Source organism: Peromyscus leucopus, chromosome 8b, assembly GCF_004664715.2.
Source record: "Peromyscus leucopus breed LL Stock chromosome 8b, UCI_PerLeu_2.1, whole genome shotgun sequence".
Taxonomy (NCBI): Eukaryota; Metazoa; Chordata; class Mammalia; order Rodentia; family Cricetidae; genus Peromyscus; species Peromyscus leucopus.
In genome coordinates, this window is record NC_051086.1 from 87,349,481 (window position 1) to 87,367,802 (window position 18,322).

The window sequence follows — 18,322 nt, forward strand, 5'->3', positions numbered from 1 at the left end:
ATTAGATGCGTGCACCACCACCTCTGGGTCAGAATTTTTTTATGGGAGGATTTGTATGTGATTTATAAGGCTGTCACTAAGACATTTGTCAGTTGCACTAGCACACTTAGCATGGTACGTGTGTGAACAGGCATTTAGTAAATCCACTGTAATAATAATAATAATAATAATAATAATAATAATAATAAAGCTACTTGTAAGACAAACACTGATGCGGAGTGGATAAGGAAGGCAGAGAGGAGCCAACTCCATCCCGACCCAGACTTTCCACGCTGTTAGGAAGGTGCCCTCCACAGAATGCAACCTCTGTTGTTTCCAGACTTCTGGAAGGAAGCTACATTTGTTTGTTCTGTTGCTGGGCTGTTGAACAATGCTAGGTGAAGTTAGGTAAACATACTGCTCACTTTCTTTGGACACGCTTACTGTCTAATCTCCAGACCCTCCTTGCTACTACTTGGCATTCTTAGGCTCTTGTTCACTGTTAACATTCCAAGTGGCTGCTGGAAAGCCAGACTTCAAACTCTATTAGTTACTGATCTGCTCTCTCTAAAGCTATCTAGCATGAATGTTCTTAACTCTTCCCCCCATTGTGAGATTTCTCTATCCTTTAATCCATCATTTTTTCCTCCCAAGTGAGTCTTTTGTGATTTCCAAGGCCAAAAGTCTCCCTGTGTTCTTTATGTAATCTGTTCTGGGATCTCTCTACATTAATTGATATTAATTGATTGATTGTGTGATGTCTGTGTGTCTGTGCATGGCACTCATGCAGAGGCCAGAGGACTTTATATTGTTAGTTCTCTCCATTCCTCACATAGGTTCTGGGAACTGAACTCAGGGTGTCAAGCTTATGCAGTAAGTGCATTTACCACGGGGCCGTCTTGCCATCTCTCAAAACGTTTTTTGTTTTTATGTATGAACTATGTAGCTCAGGACTTATATGTTTGTATTTGTGTCTTGCAGACTTCCTAAGGTTGAAACTGATTTTTTAGGGTAATGCACAGCTTGGAGACTGCATCCAGTGTGGGAACTGTGAATCCCAGCAGCATACCCATGTTTTCTCAAACCTCAGGTTTCACATTTTCAAGGAATACTTTCTTCTCCATTGACAGCTCCTAGCAGGTTGAACTTGGGCCTTGTGCTGAGCAGTATTTACCTTTCCTCTCAGATTGATATCTTTTGTAGAATTTTTAGATTTAAAATTAAATCTAATCTTTTTTTTTTTTTTTTTTTTTTTTAGATTTAACTCTAGGCATCCACATCTGATCCTGAATTGTCAGGCCAACCCCTGTCCCTAGCTATCAGGTCTAAGTACCTCCATGTGACCTTCCTGCCTCTCTTTTCTGTCTATCCCAAGGGTCATATTATGAGCTTGGTGTTCTGGCTTGTAGGGTCTCTCTTGCTTTTTTTTTTTTTCCCCAAGGGAAGCTCTCGATATGTAGACCAGTCTGGTCTTGAACTCACAAAGATCTGCCTGGCTGTCTTGCTTTTTGAAACATGGGAATTTTGCTTGCATTTGAGGATTTTTGAATATTTGTCATTTTATTCAGCATTTTTTGTTATTGTTCTTTTTGTATTTTTTTTGAGACAGGGTTTCTCTGTGTAGTTGAATTGTAAAAAGTTTTATTAATAAAAACAAACCCAGAGCTAGGTATTGGGGTGAACACTGAATGATCAGAGAAACAAAACAAGCCACATTCAACTTCACCTTGCCAATTCTTCAGCTGATCTTGTTTCCCTAGACTGAAAGCCTCTGAATCCTCATCTGAATGGATCTAGGCTGAACCGCAGCTAAAAGCTAAAAGCATACCCCACCTAGTTCCTGGTCCTCATGCTTTATATACCTTTCTGCTTCCTGCCATCACTTCCTGAGATTAAAGGCGTGTGTCACCATGCCTGGCTGTTTCTAGTGTGGCTTTGAACTCACAGAGATCCAGATGGATCTCTGCCTTTGGAATGCTAGGATTAAGGGTGTGTGTGTGCCACCATTTTCTGGCCTCTATGTCTGTCTAGTGGCTGTTCTTTTTTTTTTTTTTTTTTTTTTTTTTTTTTTGGTTTTTCGAGACAGGGTTTTTCTGTGTAGCTTTGCGCCTTTCCTGGAACTCACTTGGTAGCCCAGGCTGGCCTCGAACTCACAGAGATTCGCCTGCCTCTGCCTCCCGAGTGCTGGGATTAAAGGCGTGAGCCACCACCGCCCGGCTGTAGTGGCTGTTCTATGTGGTGATATTTTATTTGTACTGAAATGTGATTTTATTTGTATGTTAATAAATAAAGTTGCCTGGGGGTCAGAGCTAATAGCAAGCCATAGCAGAAACCAGGCAGTGGTGGCGCACACCTTTAATCCAGATCACATGATAGACAGATCTCTGTGTGTTCAAGGATACAGCCAGTATGGAGACACCTGCCTTTAATCTCAATACCAACCATAGAAGACCTGGAGGTCTATATAGACAGGCAGTGATGAGGAGGTCATTTGGTTGGGTTTACAACCAATGAGAAGGCAGAACAGAAAGTCAATAAAAAGAAAGATACATAGGAAGTAGGTCTCTTGCTGAGGGGAAGGACAGTAGCAGCAGAAAGGGTAAGAAGGCGGTTTTAAGTCTCAGCTCTCAGCTACTGCTTTGACCTCTTAGGCTTTTAACTGCATTTGGCTCTGTGTTTCTTATTTAATAAGACTGTTCATCTACAGTTCTGTTCTCTGACCCCAGATAAGTTTATTAGGGTGTACAATATATTGGGGGACACAATACCACCACAGTTCTGGCTGTCTGGGAACTCATTCTATAGATCAGGCTGGCCTCAAACTCAAGAGTCTTGCTGCCTCTGCCTCCCAGGTGTGGGGATTAAAGGCATGCGCCACCACTGTCCAGCTTTTCATGCAGCATTTTTTAAAAAATGGGGACATACAGAGTTTGTGAGTGGGGTAGGTCACGGGGAGTGGGTTGATAATGTGTATCTGGTTATTTTCATTCTGACACTTAAGTCCTATTTTTTTGGTTTCAATTAACATTTGTAAATATGTAGAATGTTGCATGAGTTATTATAATATATTAGCTTAGACACAATACACCATGTAGTATATTATATCTCATGTGGTATATATTTAATGTCCTATATATTTATGCATATAAAATGTATACACATGAAATTATGAAAGTGATCTAGTTGTATCTGTGAGTGTGATCCCTTGTGCATGTGAGTATGTAGGCCAGAGGTTGACTTCAGGTATCCTTCTCTATCTATCTTCACTGTATTTTTTAAGACAGGTTCTTTCACTGGACTAGGACTCACTGTTTTCAGCTAGCCTGGCTGGCTCCAGGGTCTACTTGTCTTCCAGGTGGTTATAGGAATGTACCACCAGGACAGCTTTTACATGGGTGTTGGGGATCTGGACTCAGCTCCTTATGTTTGTGCAGCAGGCACTTTACTCACTGAATCATCTCCACAGCTATATATACATCAACATGCTATCTATTATATACATTAATATATCAATATTATATCTTTTAATAGGCACTTGTGTGACAGTAGATATAGCACATTATCATATTTATAAATGTACATATAGTAGATATAGATTATAATGCACTATATCTTTTTTACATATAATAAATGTGAATATGATACCTGAGGTATAACAATAGATGGCAACATATGTTATAGAAAAATTAGGGAAAGGGATGGGCTGTTATTTTATTAAATATATTTTAAAAATTATGTTTAATTGTGTGTGTGGTTGTGTGTGGGATGACATATCTCTAACAGGCTTGAGGGCCAGCAGGCCCAAACAAGTAAAAAAGATACTTTCTGAGAGCCAACCTGGGTATGCCTAAGGACCTTAGCAACAGCAGCTGAAACATGATCTGGACAAATGAGAGGCAGCCATGTCATATCAACAGATGAATATTCATCAGACCTCCCCCCAGGGTGGGTGGAGGGTATATAAGGCTTGCCTCTTCCTGAATAAACTGAGCTTGTTGTTTTGACATTCTCCCAGAGTCTGTGTCATTGACTCTGCGCCTACTTCGTCCCCTCCCCCAAAGGGAACAACAGCACAGGACCCTGCTACAGTTATGTACACTTGAGTGCAGATGTCTGTGGAGTTCAGAGGCATCAGATCCCCGGGAGCTGGAATTATAGACAGTTATGAGCCACCCAATATAGGTGCTGGGAACCAAAGTTGGGTCCTCTGTAAAAGTAGCATTAAGAAATGAGTATGAGGCCAGGCAGTGGTGGCGCACGCCTTTAATCCCAGCACTCGGGAGGCAGAGCCAGGCGGATCTCTGTGAGTTCGAGGCCAGCCTGGGCTACCAAGTGAGTTCCAGGAAAGGCACAAAGCTACACAGAGAAACCCTGTCTCAAAAAACCAAAAAAAAAAAAAAAAAAAAAAAAAAAAAAAAAAGAAAAAAAGAAAAGAAAGAAATGAGTATGGGCCGGGCAGTGGTGTTGCCTGGTCTACAGAGCGAGACCCAGGACAGGCACCAAAACTACACAGAGAAACCATGTCCCAAAAAACAAAACAAAACAAAAGAGGAGTATGGCCTTTAATTCCAGCACTCAGAAGGCAGAGGCAGGGCAAATCTCTTGTGAGTTTGAAGCCAGTCTGGTCTACAAAGTGAGTTCCAGAGCTGTTACACAGAGAAACTCTGTCTCAAAAAAACAAAGAGTATGAGCTGGGTGGTAATGGACATGCCTTTAATCCCAGCAGTCGGGAGGCAGAAGCAGGTGGATCTCTGTGAGTTCAAGGCCAGCCTGGTCAACAGAGTGATTTCCAGGACAGCCAGGGCTGTTACACAGAGAAACCCTGTCTCAAAAAATCAAAACAAATAAACAAACAAAAAACAGAGTATGACTGAACAATAAGTGCTCTTAACTACTGAATCACTTCTCCAGACTCTAAACTATATATTTAATAGATAATTTACTGTTGGACGTGGTGGTACAGGCTTGTAAATCCTAGCACTTGGGAGGCTGAGGTAGGAGAATCATTGCAAATTGAAAGCCTGCCTAGGATACAGTATGAGATCCTATTTCAAAAATCCAAAATAAACCGATTGTGGTAGAAGTTCATAATATAAAATGACCAAAATGGTAGAAGTTTATAACTTAAAATGACTATTTGAAGTGAACATTTGAGTGGCATTCATTGTGTTGACTTGTGCGAAACTCCTGAAGTGACAGTTGCAAGAAGACTCACGAGAAGCAAGGAACAGGGCTTTTCAGACACACAGGGAATGGCGTTCAAGCAGAGGAAGAGCAGAGTGTGACGACAAAATGGGTATGTGTGTGAGGGTCTGCTTTGGTGATGTCCACAGAACATTCCGCAGTGATGGAGATGTTCTATATGTTCGAGTGTTTTAAGAGGCCATTTGAGCACTTCAATTGTGGGTAGTACAACTGAAGAACTGGATCTGTAATTTTGATGAATTTCAGTTATTGGAAGGTTCAGGTTTATTACTATTGTTATCTGAGGCGTGGGTCTCCCTATATTGTGCAAGTCATCTATGATCTCTTTGCCTCAGTTTCCTGGGTGATGGGATTATAGGCATGCACTACCATGCCTGGCAGACTCTTAGGGTTAAGTCATTCAGGACCTTGTAAGTAATCATGAAGATTATCTTTTTTTTTTCCCCTGAGTTATCTGAAAAGCTCAACTGGAAGATTTCAAGTCGATTTGAACAGAGCTGTTTTGGCTGCTATTTGTATACTGAGAACATATAAAGGGAAAAAGTAAAAGCAAGTAGATTACTTAGAAGTCACGGATGCCATTGCTGCTAATATGACAGACGATCTCTGGTGAGAGACAATCTATGATGAGGACAATCTAGCATATAATGTGCACTCAGTAAATAAACTATTGTTTTCTTTTATCCAAAGGGCATGGGGTAGAGTTCAATGGTAAAGTGCATAGTTGGTACATGGGTTCCAGTCCCCATGCAAAACCAAACACAAACAAGTATATTGAGTTTTCTGTGAGCCAGGCTTGGCTTTGTTTATTTATTTATTTTTAAAGATTTATTTATTTACTATATATATTTACTATATATACAGTGTTCTGTCTGCATATACACCTGCAGGCCAGAAGAGGGCACCAGATCTCATTACAGGTGGTTGTGAGCCACCATGTGGTTGCTGGGAATTGAACTCAGGACCTCTGGAAGAACAGCAGTCAATGCTCTTAACCGCTGAGCCATCTCTCCAGTTTTTTTTTTTTTTTTTTTTTTTTTTTTTTTTTTTTTGAGACCAGGTCTTATTGTATAGCCTGGCTGGCCTGGAACTATTGTGTACTGTAGGTTGGCCTTGAACTCACCCTCTCAATGCTGATATTACAGGTGTGAACTGCCATGCCTGGACCAGGCTCTATTCCAGGTAAATTTCAGTCCTGCGGCTTATGCTGGAAGGCTTAGAACAAACTTGGGGGACTGTCTGGAAGCATGAGCACACCTGGGCATCCTGAGACTTTGTAATTCAGGACAGTAATGTACAAGCAAACGGACTGGAGGCCACAGAGTGACAGAGGGCCAGAAGGGACAGCGGGGTCATGGGCGGCAAGGTTCTAGTGAGGGGCAGGCAGGAAGGCCCCTCCATCACAGTATTGCTCCACGGATGTGGGTCTGGGCCTTCCCTCCCAAGATGTCTGGCCAACCTGGAGCTGGCTGACAGTTCAAAACGCAGCTCCAGCTTGAGGTGATGGGAAAGCAATGAAAGCAGATTTGAGACCTTTTAGTGTTCTACTATGTTTTTGGTCTTTGAGACAGGATCTTGCTATATGTATTAAGATAGCTTTCACTTCTTTTGCTTCAGCTCCCTGAGTGCGGGGATTAATAGACATATGCCATCACATGCAGTTTGCTGTCATTTAAGCTTTGGTGTTTTTTTTTGTTTTTTGACACAGGGTTTCTTTGTGTAACAGCCCTGGCTGTCCTGGAACTGGCTCTGTAGACCGGGCTGGCCTCAGATTCACAGAGATCCTCCTCCCTCTGCCTCCCAAGTGCTGGGCTTAAAGGTGTGTGCCACCACCATCTGTTTTTGTTTTTTTAAATACAAAAGCTCACTGTAGCTTAAACAGGTGTGAAACTCAATACTTAGCCCAGGCTAGCCTTGAATTCTTTGCTATCTTTTGCTTCAGCCTTCTCCATGTTAGAATTACAGGAATGAACCACCATGTTTAGTTTGTTATTGTTCTTATAGTCTTCATCCCAACCCCAAACCAAGGTTTGTTATCTTCAGTAAATCGAATTATTTTGTTGAAATAGTTATAACTAAGTTCAAGGTCCTTGTTGGCTACACAGCAAGTTTGAGTCAATCTAGGCTACATGAGACCTTGTCTCTAAAAATCCCAGCCCCAAACCAAATAAACACATCAAAGCAACTGCAATCACCCAAGACGCTGTCCAATATTTGTAACAAAAACATGCTTTTAGTCTTGAGTTGGGTTTTTACAAGTGGAAGTTTTTAAATTAGCTAATATGACAGATTAAAACTCACCTGTGCTTTCCAATCTCTTTTATGGAAAAAATAGTCCTCAAAGAAACTCAGTGGCTCCTTTCTCCTTAGCATCTCTAATTTCTGTATGTCTTTGAATGGCCTTCCCATCACCATCCCGTCCACATCGGGGAACAATGGAAAGATAGGTATTTTTGAGTATGGGCTACCTGTAGGGAGATCGCACCCTGAAAAGAGAAAAACAAAAATGACATAAATGATGTAAAAATGTCCCAGAATGACAAGCACGCAGAGCCTAATGAGCTTTCGTCTGCTCCCGTGTGGCCCGGGCTCCTCCGCCTCAGTGGCACGCATGCACGTTCCCACCCCACACCCATCCGGCAGGCTTCACTCAGGTGTCAGAGGGCTCGGTCAGGGGGACTTTGCTTCCAAATGGTTTCTGTGGGACGGAGAGCAGTTACTCGAAGAGCCCCGGGCCCTGCTCTTGGCCTCTGGGGTTTACTTTTGACCAGCTGCAGGGAAGTCAGTCTGTAACCGGGGAGAGGGAAAACGGCTTACGCTTGAGCGCTTCAAGAAACTTATACAGATCCCTTTCTTTCATGATGGAGATCCTGGCCGAGTTGGCAAAGGCAGCCGTGCTTGAGCGCGGAGGAGTACATATGTCTGCCCTAAAGCCCCTTCTAGGACTCCACAGTCTTTCCACGTTGCTTTCCTGGAATTTTTTTCGGAAATAGCTTAAAGAGAAAATACATGTAATTCAGAAATGGAATAAAAAATTGTTAGGACAAAAAGAAAATCAAACTGCAAGCGATAGATGTTGATTATGTTTATTTTAAATCTATTTAAAACTTATTAGCATATGTGAATCATACATGATAATAATAGGGGTCATTATGGCATTTTTGTACGTTACATGCATTTTTATTAGATTCACTCCATGACCCTCTCCTTTCCCCTCTGGCTCTCCTTTCTCGTTCCACTTGAGTCTCGGTTCTGTCTGTCTTTCTTCCTTTGCATTCTCATTCTCTCTCTCTCTCCACTTCCTCCCTATCTTCTTTTGTATCCTCATTTTCTCTCTCTCCTCTCCTCCCTCCCCTCATCTTTACCTTCCCCTCTCTTACTTTCTGGCTTAAAAACTCAATGTGTATTTTTAGGGTTGCTTACAGGGTCCGGGGCGAAGAATTCTTTACAAGAGCACGGCTCCTTACTCGCAGCTACACCACTGTAGGTGCTGCCGTATACTGTACTGGTCTGTGCTGGGTTTGTGTCTGTCTGTCTGTCTCTCCCTTCCGTATACAGTGTTCTGCCTGCATGTACGCCTGCTCGCCAGAAGAGGGCACCAGATCTCATTACAGATGGTTGTGAGCCACCATGTGGTTGCTGTGAATTGAACTTAGGTCCTCTGGAAGAGCAGCCAGTGCTCTTAACCTCTGAGCCGTCTCTCCAGCCCTGTATTGGGTTTTGAAATGCAGTTTTTTTTTTTCTTTTTGAGACAGGGTCTCACTTTGTAGCCTAGGCTGGCACTGGACTCATGGTGTCCTTTCTGCTTTAGACTCCAGAGTGGTGGGATCACAGCCTGAGCCCATATGCCTGCTTAGAAAGTTATGTTTATTTGTATCATTTGAATGTTTTGTATGTTCTGGGACCAAACCCAAGCCTTTGTGTGTGTGAGTTAAGTATTCTACCACTCAGCTACACAACTATCCCTATTTCCTCTTTTTAATTTCTTTTAGAAAGCTTATGACTAGTTTTCCAGTGTGGGGGACTGAACTCGGGACCTGTGCATGCCAGCCTCCAGATGCTGAGCTGCAGCCTCAGCTGTCTTTCCTCTTGCTAAGCTGATTCCTTTACCATTTATGTAAGGACCATCTTGGTCTCTTTTTATAATTTTTGACATTGATACTTTTCTTAATTTTTTTTTTGTTTGTGTTTTGTTTTTTGAGACAGGGTTTCTCTGTGTATCAGCCCTGACTGTCCTTGTAGGCCAGGCTGGCCTTGAACTTACAGAGATCCACCTGCCTTTGTCTCTCGAGTGCCTGGTTATCTTGTATTTTGATACCCTGGAGATGATTTTTTTTTTTCACTGTATTTAGTAAGGGTCTCATGGCTTCCTGGATCTTCCCAGGATTTGGAAATTTTTCAGCAGTTAAAGAACAACCTCATAAGATAACCAAATAAACAACGACCACAATCCACTTCAATAAAAAGAGCAGTGTTAGCGAAGGTGTCCTGTCCACTTAGTAGGGGTGAGAGGGGTGCAGGAGGACATGTTAGCAGAGATCACTGTGCTAACATCAGCTCTTCCCTCCTGGGCAAGCACCTCATCTGCCTGCCGGACTCTATTAAGTAACATGCAAATCTTCTTTCACTGTGCTACATAACTCTCTAAGTGCTGGGCTGTGTTGTTCTGTGTCATCCCACAACTGCCCTTTAGGGCAGGGTTGCGATCACCACTTGGATTTTGTAGGTGAGGAAAGGAAGACTGAGAAGTAAAGAAAAGGGCTAGCCTGTGCACCAGCAGCTCTGCCTTGGGTTAGGAATGGCTAGCTTATGTGTGTGTGTGTGTGTGTGTGTGTGTGTGTGTGTGTGTGTGTTGTGTGTGTGTGTGTGTTTCTTTATGTCTTATGCCCACATGGAGCCTCAGCACAGTGTGAGCTCAGCCTTATCATTTCAGAACCACGAGAGAGTGCTGTGGCACGTAGCCTTTTGCCCTGACCCTTTCTTCTGTTTTGGATTGACTCTGTAGAGTAGGATGCTGGGACATCCCAGTAAGCCGCCTTCCCCTGTTCACTACCACTTACCTTACTAGCTCTATTATATCCTTTCTGTGCAGGGCTGACGTCTCTACAAGTTTTGATAGGATTTCAAATAATAAGATCCCTGGGTTGTTAGCTAAATCTAAACACAGTTTCTTTTCTGGAACTATAGAGGAAACAGAAAAGAGAAATTTCAAAATGTCTTCTAAGCAAGCCATCTATTAAAATTTTGCTGAGAATTTATAACAACATTAAATTAGGGACTAGAAATATGGTAAAACATTAAAAATGTTTTATTTGAAGAAAGGTCATTTTGATTACTGACAGAATAATCATAGTTCAATGACACCTAAGTAAATATGGTAATACTTTTAACATCTGCATGCATACTATGTTAAAGACTATCGTCTTCTTCTTCTATGAAAGGGAATTAATATCTCTAGTTTGTAGAGAAACTCTCATTTGTCACAGTGTTTATCTTCAGACAGTCTACAGATTAAGCTTGGGTATGTTTTCAAAGCTGCTTGTGGGGTTTGGAATCTGGAATCCTAGAGCATGTGATATGAATAGTGGTTGGATTTTCCAAGGCAGCCTATTAAGTTCAGAAACAGCATGAGAGACTGATGGCAGCTTCGAGTTTGCACAGATTGATGGGCACAGGCAAGAGAGCATGCTCTGTAACCTCCCAGCCTCTCACTGAGGGCTGAGGCTTCATCAGGGTGTAGAAACAGTAAGTCATTCATGCTCTAGAAAACTAATTTTTTTTTTAAAAAGGAATACTTTTGGTAGTAGTACATGCACTTGATTAAGAACTAAAACACTATAAAGGGAAAACAAGGGTCTGGAGAGATGGCTCAGTGGCTAAGAGCACTGACTGACTACTCTTCCAGAGGACCTGGGTTTGATTCCCAGCACTCACATGGCAGTTCACAACTGTCTGTAATTCTAGTTCCAGGGGATCTAGACATATAAGACAAGATATCTATGCACATAAAATAAAAATAAATTAAAAGAAGGAAAACTAAACTTCCTGCACCCATCACTTCCTTAGTTCTCATTAGAGACAAGAGCACTGTCTCCCAGGTGGCCAGGAGCTGCTTGATGTATTTAAATTGCAATTCTGATACTATCCATTTGTTTGATATTATTTTGTAGGAAAAGTACAAAGAAAAATCACACCCTGGACTCTACCTTCTGGATTTGTCTCCTGACTGGAGGCCTAAGGGGATAGTGTTTTCTGTGCAGTGGGCAGGGCTGCTGGTTGTCACCTACTCACCCACAGCCTTGAGGAAGAGTTTCTTATCTGTCAGCACCTCTATAAAGTCTGAGAAGTTGATCTTACCGTCTCCTGCAACAGGAAGCTGAGCTCAGAGCAAGCAGATTGCTAAAGATTTATATAAATACACAGTTTGTATATAAAGTTGAGGGAAAGAGAGAGAGAGAGACGAGAGAGAGAGAGAGAGAGAGAGAGAGAGCACATTTGTTATATATAACTTAGACCAGCTTCAAACTTGCAATCCTTCTGCCTCAGCCTCCAGTTTGCTGAGATTACAGGTGCCTGCTACCATGCCCAGCTTGGATGTATTTGAATTCTTTAGTGTATGTTAAGTATAAAAGCTAAAGTTGCCTGAGTCATCTAACACTTAAAATCAGTGTACTCAGGGATGGAAAGATGCTCAGGGAAACTTTGCCTTCCTCTCCCTCCTTCTTAAAGAGATTATTGTTGGTAGTGCTCCCTATGTCGCCCATGCTGGTCTTGAAGCTAAAATCCTCGTATTTCCTTCGGTCTTTATGCTGCTCTACAATTACACTAGTCTCCTGTAGCCACCAGGAACAATGACAAGGTGTAGGCATTCCGCAAAACCTGTTTGCTGCTGTTCTTTGCCAGAGAGTGTCACTTTCATGAGGAGTTTATCTACATGTCTCACTTGCCTCTAAAATTAAAAGACAGTTGCCAAGCAGTGCAGCATATGCCTTTAATCCCAGCACTCCGGGTGCAGAGCCAGGCGGATCTCTGTGAGTTCGAGGCCAGCCTGGTCTACAGAGTGAGATCGAGGACAGCTAGGGACTACACAGAAAAACCCTGTCTCGAAAACACAAAAAACAACCAAAACCCAAAAACAACTAAACAAAAAGACAGTAACTACTACTAGAGGATGTGTATGTACTTGCAAAAATAAAATAACTGTTAATGGAGTTAATGGAAAGAAGTGATAATTCTAATGACCTTGATTCTCTGGCAGCTGAGTGACGAGGGGCAAGAGAAAATTATATGCTGCAAACATTTTCCACACAACATATTAGACTGGACTCCAGGCACAGGCTGTAGCACTTGAAAGGTAGAAGCAGAAGCATCAGCGGTTCAAGGCCAGCCTCATCTACATAGCAAGTTAGAGGCCACCTTGGGATATATTAAGACCTTGCTCCAAAAAACCAAACCAAATACTAACAATAAATAGCCCCAAAGAAGAAAACAAATTCAATGACCTGTATGCTTTCAAACATTAACAAAATTTCTCTGGCATTTAAAATTTAGTGGGTTCTCAGGAGAGAAGGGAGACTTGTATGGTTTAAATATAAACAGTGGGCTTGGATTTTCTTGGTGTTCTGCTGTTTGTGAAGCTGTTTATGCCATTGTACCTCTCAGCTACTTCAAGACATCCTCTAAAGTGAGCATCCTGACAAATACTTCCAGTTTGGTATTGAGAAGGGACCGTCACGCTTAGTTCCCACACAGGAATTTTCTCAAAAAATTAAAAATTTTTAAGCTCATACATATACTCCATAGATATCCTTAAAGAGAAACACATACAAACGCAGTGGTTCCTTGTCCATGGGGATAGGAAGTGACATTTCAAGACCTCCAAGCCTTAAAACCTTGGCTAGACCTGAGTGTGGCAGCTCTCATCTACAATCCTAGCCTTTGGCAGGACAATAGGCAGTAAGTTTGTGTTTCTCTTGTTCAAGTATTTGTCATGATGTTCACTTTAGAGAATGTCTTGAAGTGACTGAGAGAGCTTTGGTTAGCTTTGTTAGGTTTGGGGACTTTGGGGACTATTCTGATCCCTGTATCTACTGTGTTTCTTCACATACACATATCTGTGATCAACTTTATCTGATACAGTAGGAATAGTCAGAGATTAGCAACAACAAATTATAACAATATACTCTGTGTGTGTGTGTGTGTGTGTGTGTGTGTGTGTGTGTGTGTGTGTGAGCGTGTGTGTGTGTGTGTGTGTGTGTGTGTGTGTGTGTGTGTGTGTGTTTGAGACAGGGTTTCTTTATTGTAGCCTTTGCTGTCCTGGGACTCACTATGTAGACTAGACTGGCTGGGAACTCACAGAGATTCGCCTGACTCTGCCTCTTGAGTGCTGGGATTAAAGGCATGTGCCACCCTGTCTAGCTTCAACAATATACTATTATAAAAAGTTATATTACTGTGGTCTTTTTCTCTTGAAAGAGTTAATATTTTTGGATCACAATTGACCAGTTAATTGAAACCATGGAAAGTGAAATGTAGGTCAGGGAAGATAAACCTTACTTTTGTTTAGAGGTATACTTTTGGCAAATAAGGGAGAGTTATTTCTTGCACTTAGAGCACAAATGATAACACAGATATTCATAAAAGCATATGATGGGAAAAGAATAAGTCAAAATACTCACTGTCAAGATCAGCACACTTTAACTCATTATAGATATCATATGTGTTTAGATTCATCCCCAGTTTAGCTAAGGTGCTCATCAATCCATGTGAATCAATACAGCCAGTTTTATCCTTGGTGAAGTAGTTGTAAGCATTTTGGAAGGCTGAGGAGATGGAATTATGTTAGGACAGTTATTTAAGAAGAAACACAGTCAGGGATGATAACTTCAGTCTACAACTCTAGTACTTGGAAGCTGTGGTGGGAAGATTATCTGATCATCCCAGGCCCACTTGGGCTAAACAGTAATGGCGAGGTCAGCCAGGTAGAAGTGGAGAAGGGGAGGGAGAAACATATATGCTAACAAGGCTAGGAGACATCATACAGTCAATTGTGTTCTGAAAAAAAAAAAAAAAAAACGTGGAGAGAAGAATAATAGATTTTTTTTTTCTGTGTAACAGTCCTAGTTGTCCTGGATCTCGTTCTGTAGCTCAGGCTGGCCTCGAACTCACAGAGATCCGCCTGCCTCTGCCTCCCGAGTGCTGGGATTAAAGGCGTGTACCAACATTACCCAGTGAATAATAGATTTTTAAAAAGACAGAAGGCCGTCTTTTCTTGGGATTTGAACTAGAATCAGGAAGAATGCGAAGTAACTGGTAGGAAAACCAAATGTAGAGCCCGGTGTAGTGGCGAGCATTCCTATAATCCATAATCCATAGTGAGTTTGAGGTCAGAATAGGCCACATCAGACCCTGTGTAGCAAGAAAACAAATATATATATATACACATATACACATATTCATACATATATATACATACACACACATATTCATACATATATATACATACACACACATATATAATCTATTTTCCCTTTTGTTGCCATTACTTGGTCATTTGTCTCTACTTTGTGCTAAATATTTAATTATTTTAAATTTTAATTCTTTTTACAATACCGGGGATTGAACCTCACACATGCTAGGCAACTGCTCTACTACTGACCTATATTCCTAGCTTCATTGTTTATTTCTATCAGTATAGACTCATAGATTTATTTATTTTATATTTTGGGCAAACATATCAACTTCTCAAATTGTTCAAGTAAGTAGTGGAAGAGAGGGAGAATGTATGTATGTATGTGTGTGTGTATGTACACATGTAGGTGTATGTATGTATGTGACAGTGCATACATATGGAAGTCAGAGGATAACTGTAAGAGTCAGTTCTCTCCCTCCACTCTGTGGGACCTTGAGGTAGACTTCAGGTTTTCAGCAGGCAAAGGTGCTTCTCTCCCCACATCCTCCACCTCCTCTTCTTCTTTAGGTGTGAGTGTGGGGTATCTCTCTCTCTCTCTGTGTGTGTGTGTATGGTGTAGTATGGGTATGCTAACCTCTGAGTGTAGGGTATCTGTGTGTGTGTGTGGTGTAGGCACATGTGTATGTATGGGTATGCTCACCTCTGAGTGTAAGGTATCTGTGTGTGTGTGTGATGTAGGCACATGTGTATGTATGGGTATGCTCACCTCTGAGTGTAGGGTATCTGTGTGTGTGTGTGTGTGTGTGTGTGTGTGTGTGTGTGTGTGTGTGTGGTGTAGTATGGGTATGCTCACCTCTGAGTGTAGGGTATCTGTGTGTGTGTGTGTGTGGTGTAGGCACATGTGTATGTATGGGTATGCTCACCTCTTGAGTGTGGAGGCCAGGCATCCTGCTCTATCACATTTCACCTTATCCTTTCAGACAGGGTAAAGAAGGCTTTCTTGGACCGCTAGCCCCCAAAATCATTTCATGGAGACTTATTATTAATGATGAATGCTTGGCCTTACCTTAGGCTTGCTTCTAGCTTGTTCTTTTTTTTTTTATTTAACTTAAGTGAGCCCATTTCTGTTCACCTATGTGCTGCCCTGAGGCTTGTTTACCTCATCTATATACTGCCCATCCTGCTTTCCGGCTTCCTCTGTGTCTGTCTGTCTGGCTCCTTTTCTCCCTGCCCACCAGCCCCACCTAGCTCTCCTCTGCCTAGCTATTGGACATTCAACTTTTTATTAGACAAATCAGGTGCCTTATGCAGGCAAGGTGAAACAGCAACACATCTTTACATAGTTAAACAATTATTCTGCAGCACAAACAAATGCAACACATCTTGACATAGTTAAACAAATATTCTAATCCACAACAACAGGGCCTTTTATTGGATCCTGGCATCCAGCAAGCTCAGCAACCCTCCTGTTTCCCCCACCTCGGTACTGGGGTGATAGTCACGCACAGCATTCTATGCCTGGATCTGAGTTCAGCTCCTCACGCTTGCATAGCAGGTGTCCCCACCTACAGAGCCATCTCTCCAGCCCCCTGCAGGTTTTCTGGGGCATAACATTGTTCCTTTTTGTGGGTAGATTCTGTCCTTTCCCTGGAGCACTCTTCTGCATTCTTCCTGGACTTGCTCGTTCAGCTTTCTCTGGACTCCCTTCTTTGCCCCAGAAGATCAAACTGGGACACTACGTCATACTGGGACACTACGTCATACTGGGACACTATATCATGCTGGGACACTATGTCATGCTCCCACAGCACTCTGTACTTCTCTCATATCTCTGTCATCGATAATTTTGTCCTTTAACTGTATTTTCCCTGCATATTTCCTTCCAGGGCAGGAACATGTTTAATGTTCTTATATCTGGAACACTGCTGGCTTAAATATATGTTTGCTGTTTGGATCAATGACCTGTAGACAGTGTACCAAATTTCATCATTATCATTTTTTTTTGTCTGTCTCTAAGAAATCCTGGTATTTTATTTCCATTTTAATTTAATTTGGTTTTTTGAGAACAAAATTGACTTGGCTTGTCAAACACTATGTAGACCAGGCTGTCCTCAAACTTGTGGTCTTCTTGCCTCTAGAGGCCTCCCTAATTCTGGAATTACAGACACGTGTTACCACACTGACTGGTCTTGAGACTTTGTGTTTGTACTGTTCAATTTGCTGATTGATATGTGACCTTGGATTTGTTGTTAACCACCCTTATGTTATCTGGATAAGAATATTTGACTGGGGTTGGGGATTTAGCTCAGTGGTAGAGCGCTTGCCTAGCAAGGCCCTGGGTTTGTTCCTCAGCCACGGAAAAAAAAAAAAAAGAATATTTGACCTATCCAGGTGGTGGTGGAGCACACCTTTGATCCCAGCATTCAGAAACCCTGCCCTGAAAAACCAAAAATAAATAAATAAATAAATAAATAAATAAATAAATAAATAGAATATTTGACCAAGCCTGTTTCAATTCTTGAGAAATGTCAATATGAAAGTTATCCTCCTTCAATCTAGCAAATAGTTTATTTTTTATTTTTTGATACATCCTAATATGTAGGGCAGACTGGCTTTGAACTAAGCACCAGCTTCCTGAGTTATAGGTGTGTACCATCATGTCTGGTTAAAAAGTTTATTTCTCCCTTCCCTTCCCCTCTCTTAAACAACAGGAGGATACAGATTCTCCCTGAAATCTCATCTGTGCACTACAGAAAGTCAGTGTGGGAGCTAGCTGGATACAACGGCACAGGCCTTCAATGCCAGCACTCGGGAGGCTGAGGATATAGGACAGCTGTGAGTTCCAGGCCAGCCTTAGACAGAAGAGGAAGATTCTGCCTCAAAAACAATAAAACAGGTTCACAGACACATGGAGCAGTTGTTATTAGATCCTTTTTTTGTTTGTTTATTTTTGAGACAGGGTTTCTCTATGTAGGCCTGGCTGTCTTGGAACTCTCTCAGTAGAACAGGATGAACTTGAACTCACAGAGATCCGCCTGGCTCTGCCTCCAGAGTGCTGGGATCAAAGGCGTGCACCATCCCTATCCTGGCTGTTGTTAGGCTTTAACATTTAGGATGGTTTTCATTACCTTCTAGTTGTGAAGGGCTCAGCTTCGATTCTTTGTGTTGTAAATAACCTGGAAGATATGCTCTATCTCTGAGAAGAGACACAAAAAGCATAGGATTTAACACAGGAGTGCAACCTTTGACTTTTGCTGATGATAATGGCGGCGAGCATCACAGTATGCCAGAGTCTCAGTGCGTAAGCAGAGCTGTCTCTCACTAATATCTGCCTGAAAGACTGAGAAGACAGGACAACTGCAGCCCACCTGTGTTTTCCAGTGTTCTTACCTCTCCTAAAAAACAAAACAAAACTACCCGATTTCCCTCATTTTTACAAAACAGACATTCTGGGTGATTAAAGGGTTTGTCCAAAGTCAGGCAGGTAAGTAAGTGTGAGAGGAGGCTCTGATTGCAAAGTTCCAGGCTGGAAACCTGAAGCTCTTACTATTGTTAGAGCTCATTTACTATTGTTAAACGTTGATTTGGAAAACAATGTTGTGCTGACTACCTGTGCAGAGAAACTTGTGCATCTATCACTTTATAACTTTAATCGCCAACATGTATGTTTAGTATATATGAGAGAGACTAAGTAAATGATAGAGACAGAGACAGAGACAGAGGACA

General features: G+C 41.8%; 1 protein-coding gene across 3 annotated transcripts in view; it reads right to left on the reverse strand.

Annotated features, from left to right (window-relative positions):
* Efcab3 (EF-hand calcium binding domain 3) overlaps positions 1-18,322 on the reverse strand; it is a 104,359-nt gene that overhangs the window by 3,408 nt on the left and 82,629 nt on the right. For all 3 annotated transcript variants that reach the window (XM_037200901.1, XM_037200903.1, XM_037200902.1), the window contains 6 exons: positions 17,725-17,792; positions 13,863-14,006; positions 11,476-11,547; positions 10,245-10,365; positions 8,002-8,177; positions 7,486-7,670 (listed from right to left, as the gene is read on the reverse strand). In XM_037200901.1, coding sequence (XP_037056796.1) covers positions 7,486-7,670; positions 8,002-8,177; positions 10,245-10,365; positions 11,476-11,547; positions 13,863-14,006; positions 17,725-17,792 — 766 coding nt within the window. The remainder of the gene's footprint in view (positions 1-7,485; positions 7,671-8,001; positions 8,178-10,244; positions 10,366-11,475; positions 11,548-13,862; positions 14,007-17,724; positions 17,793-18,322) is intronic.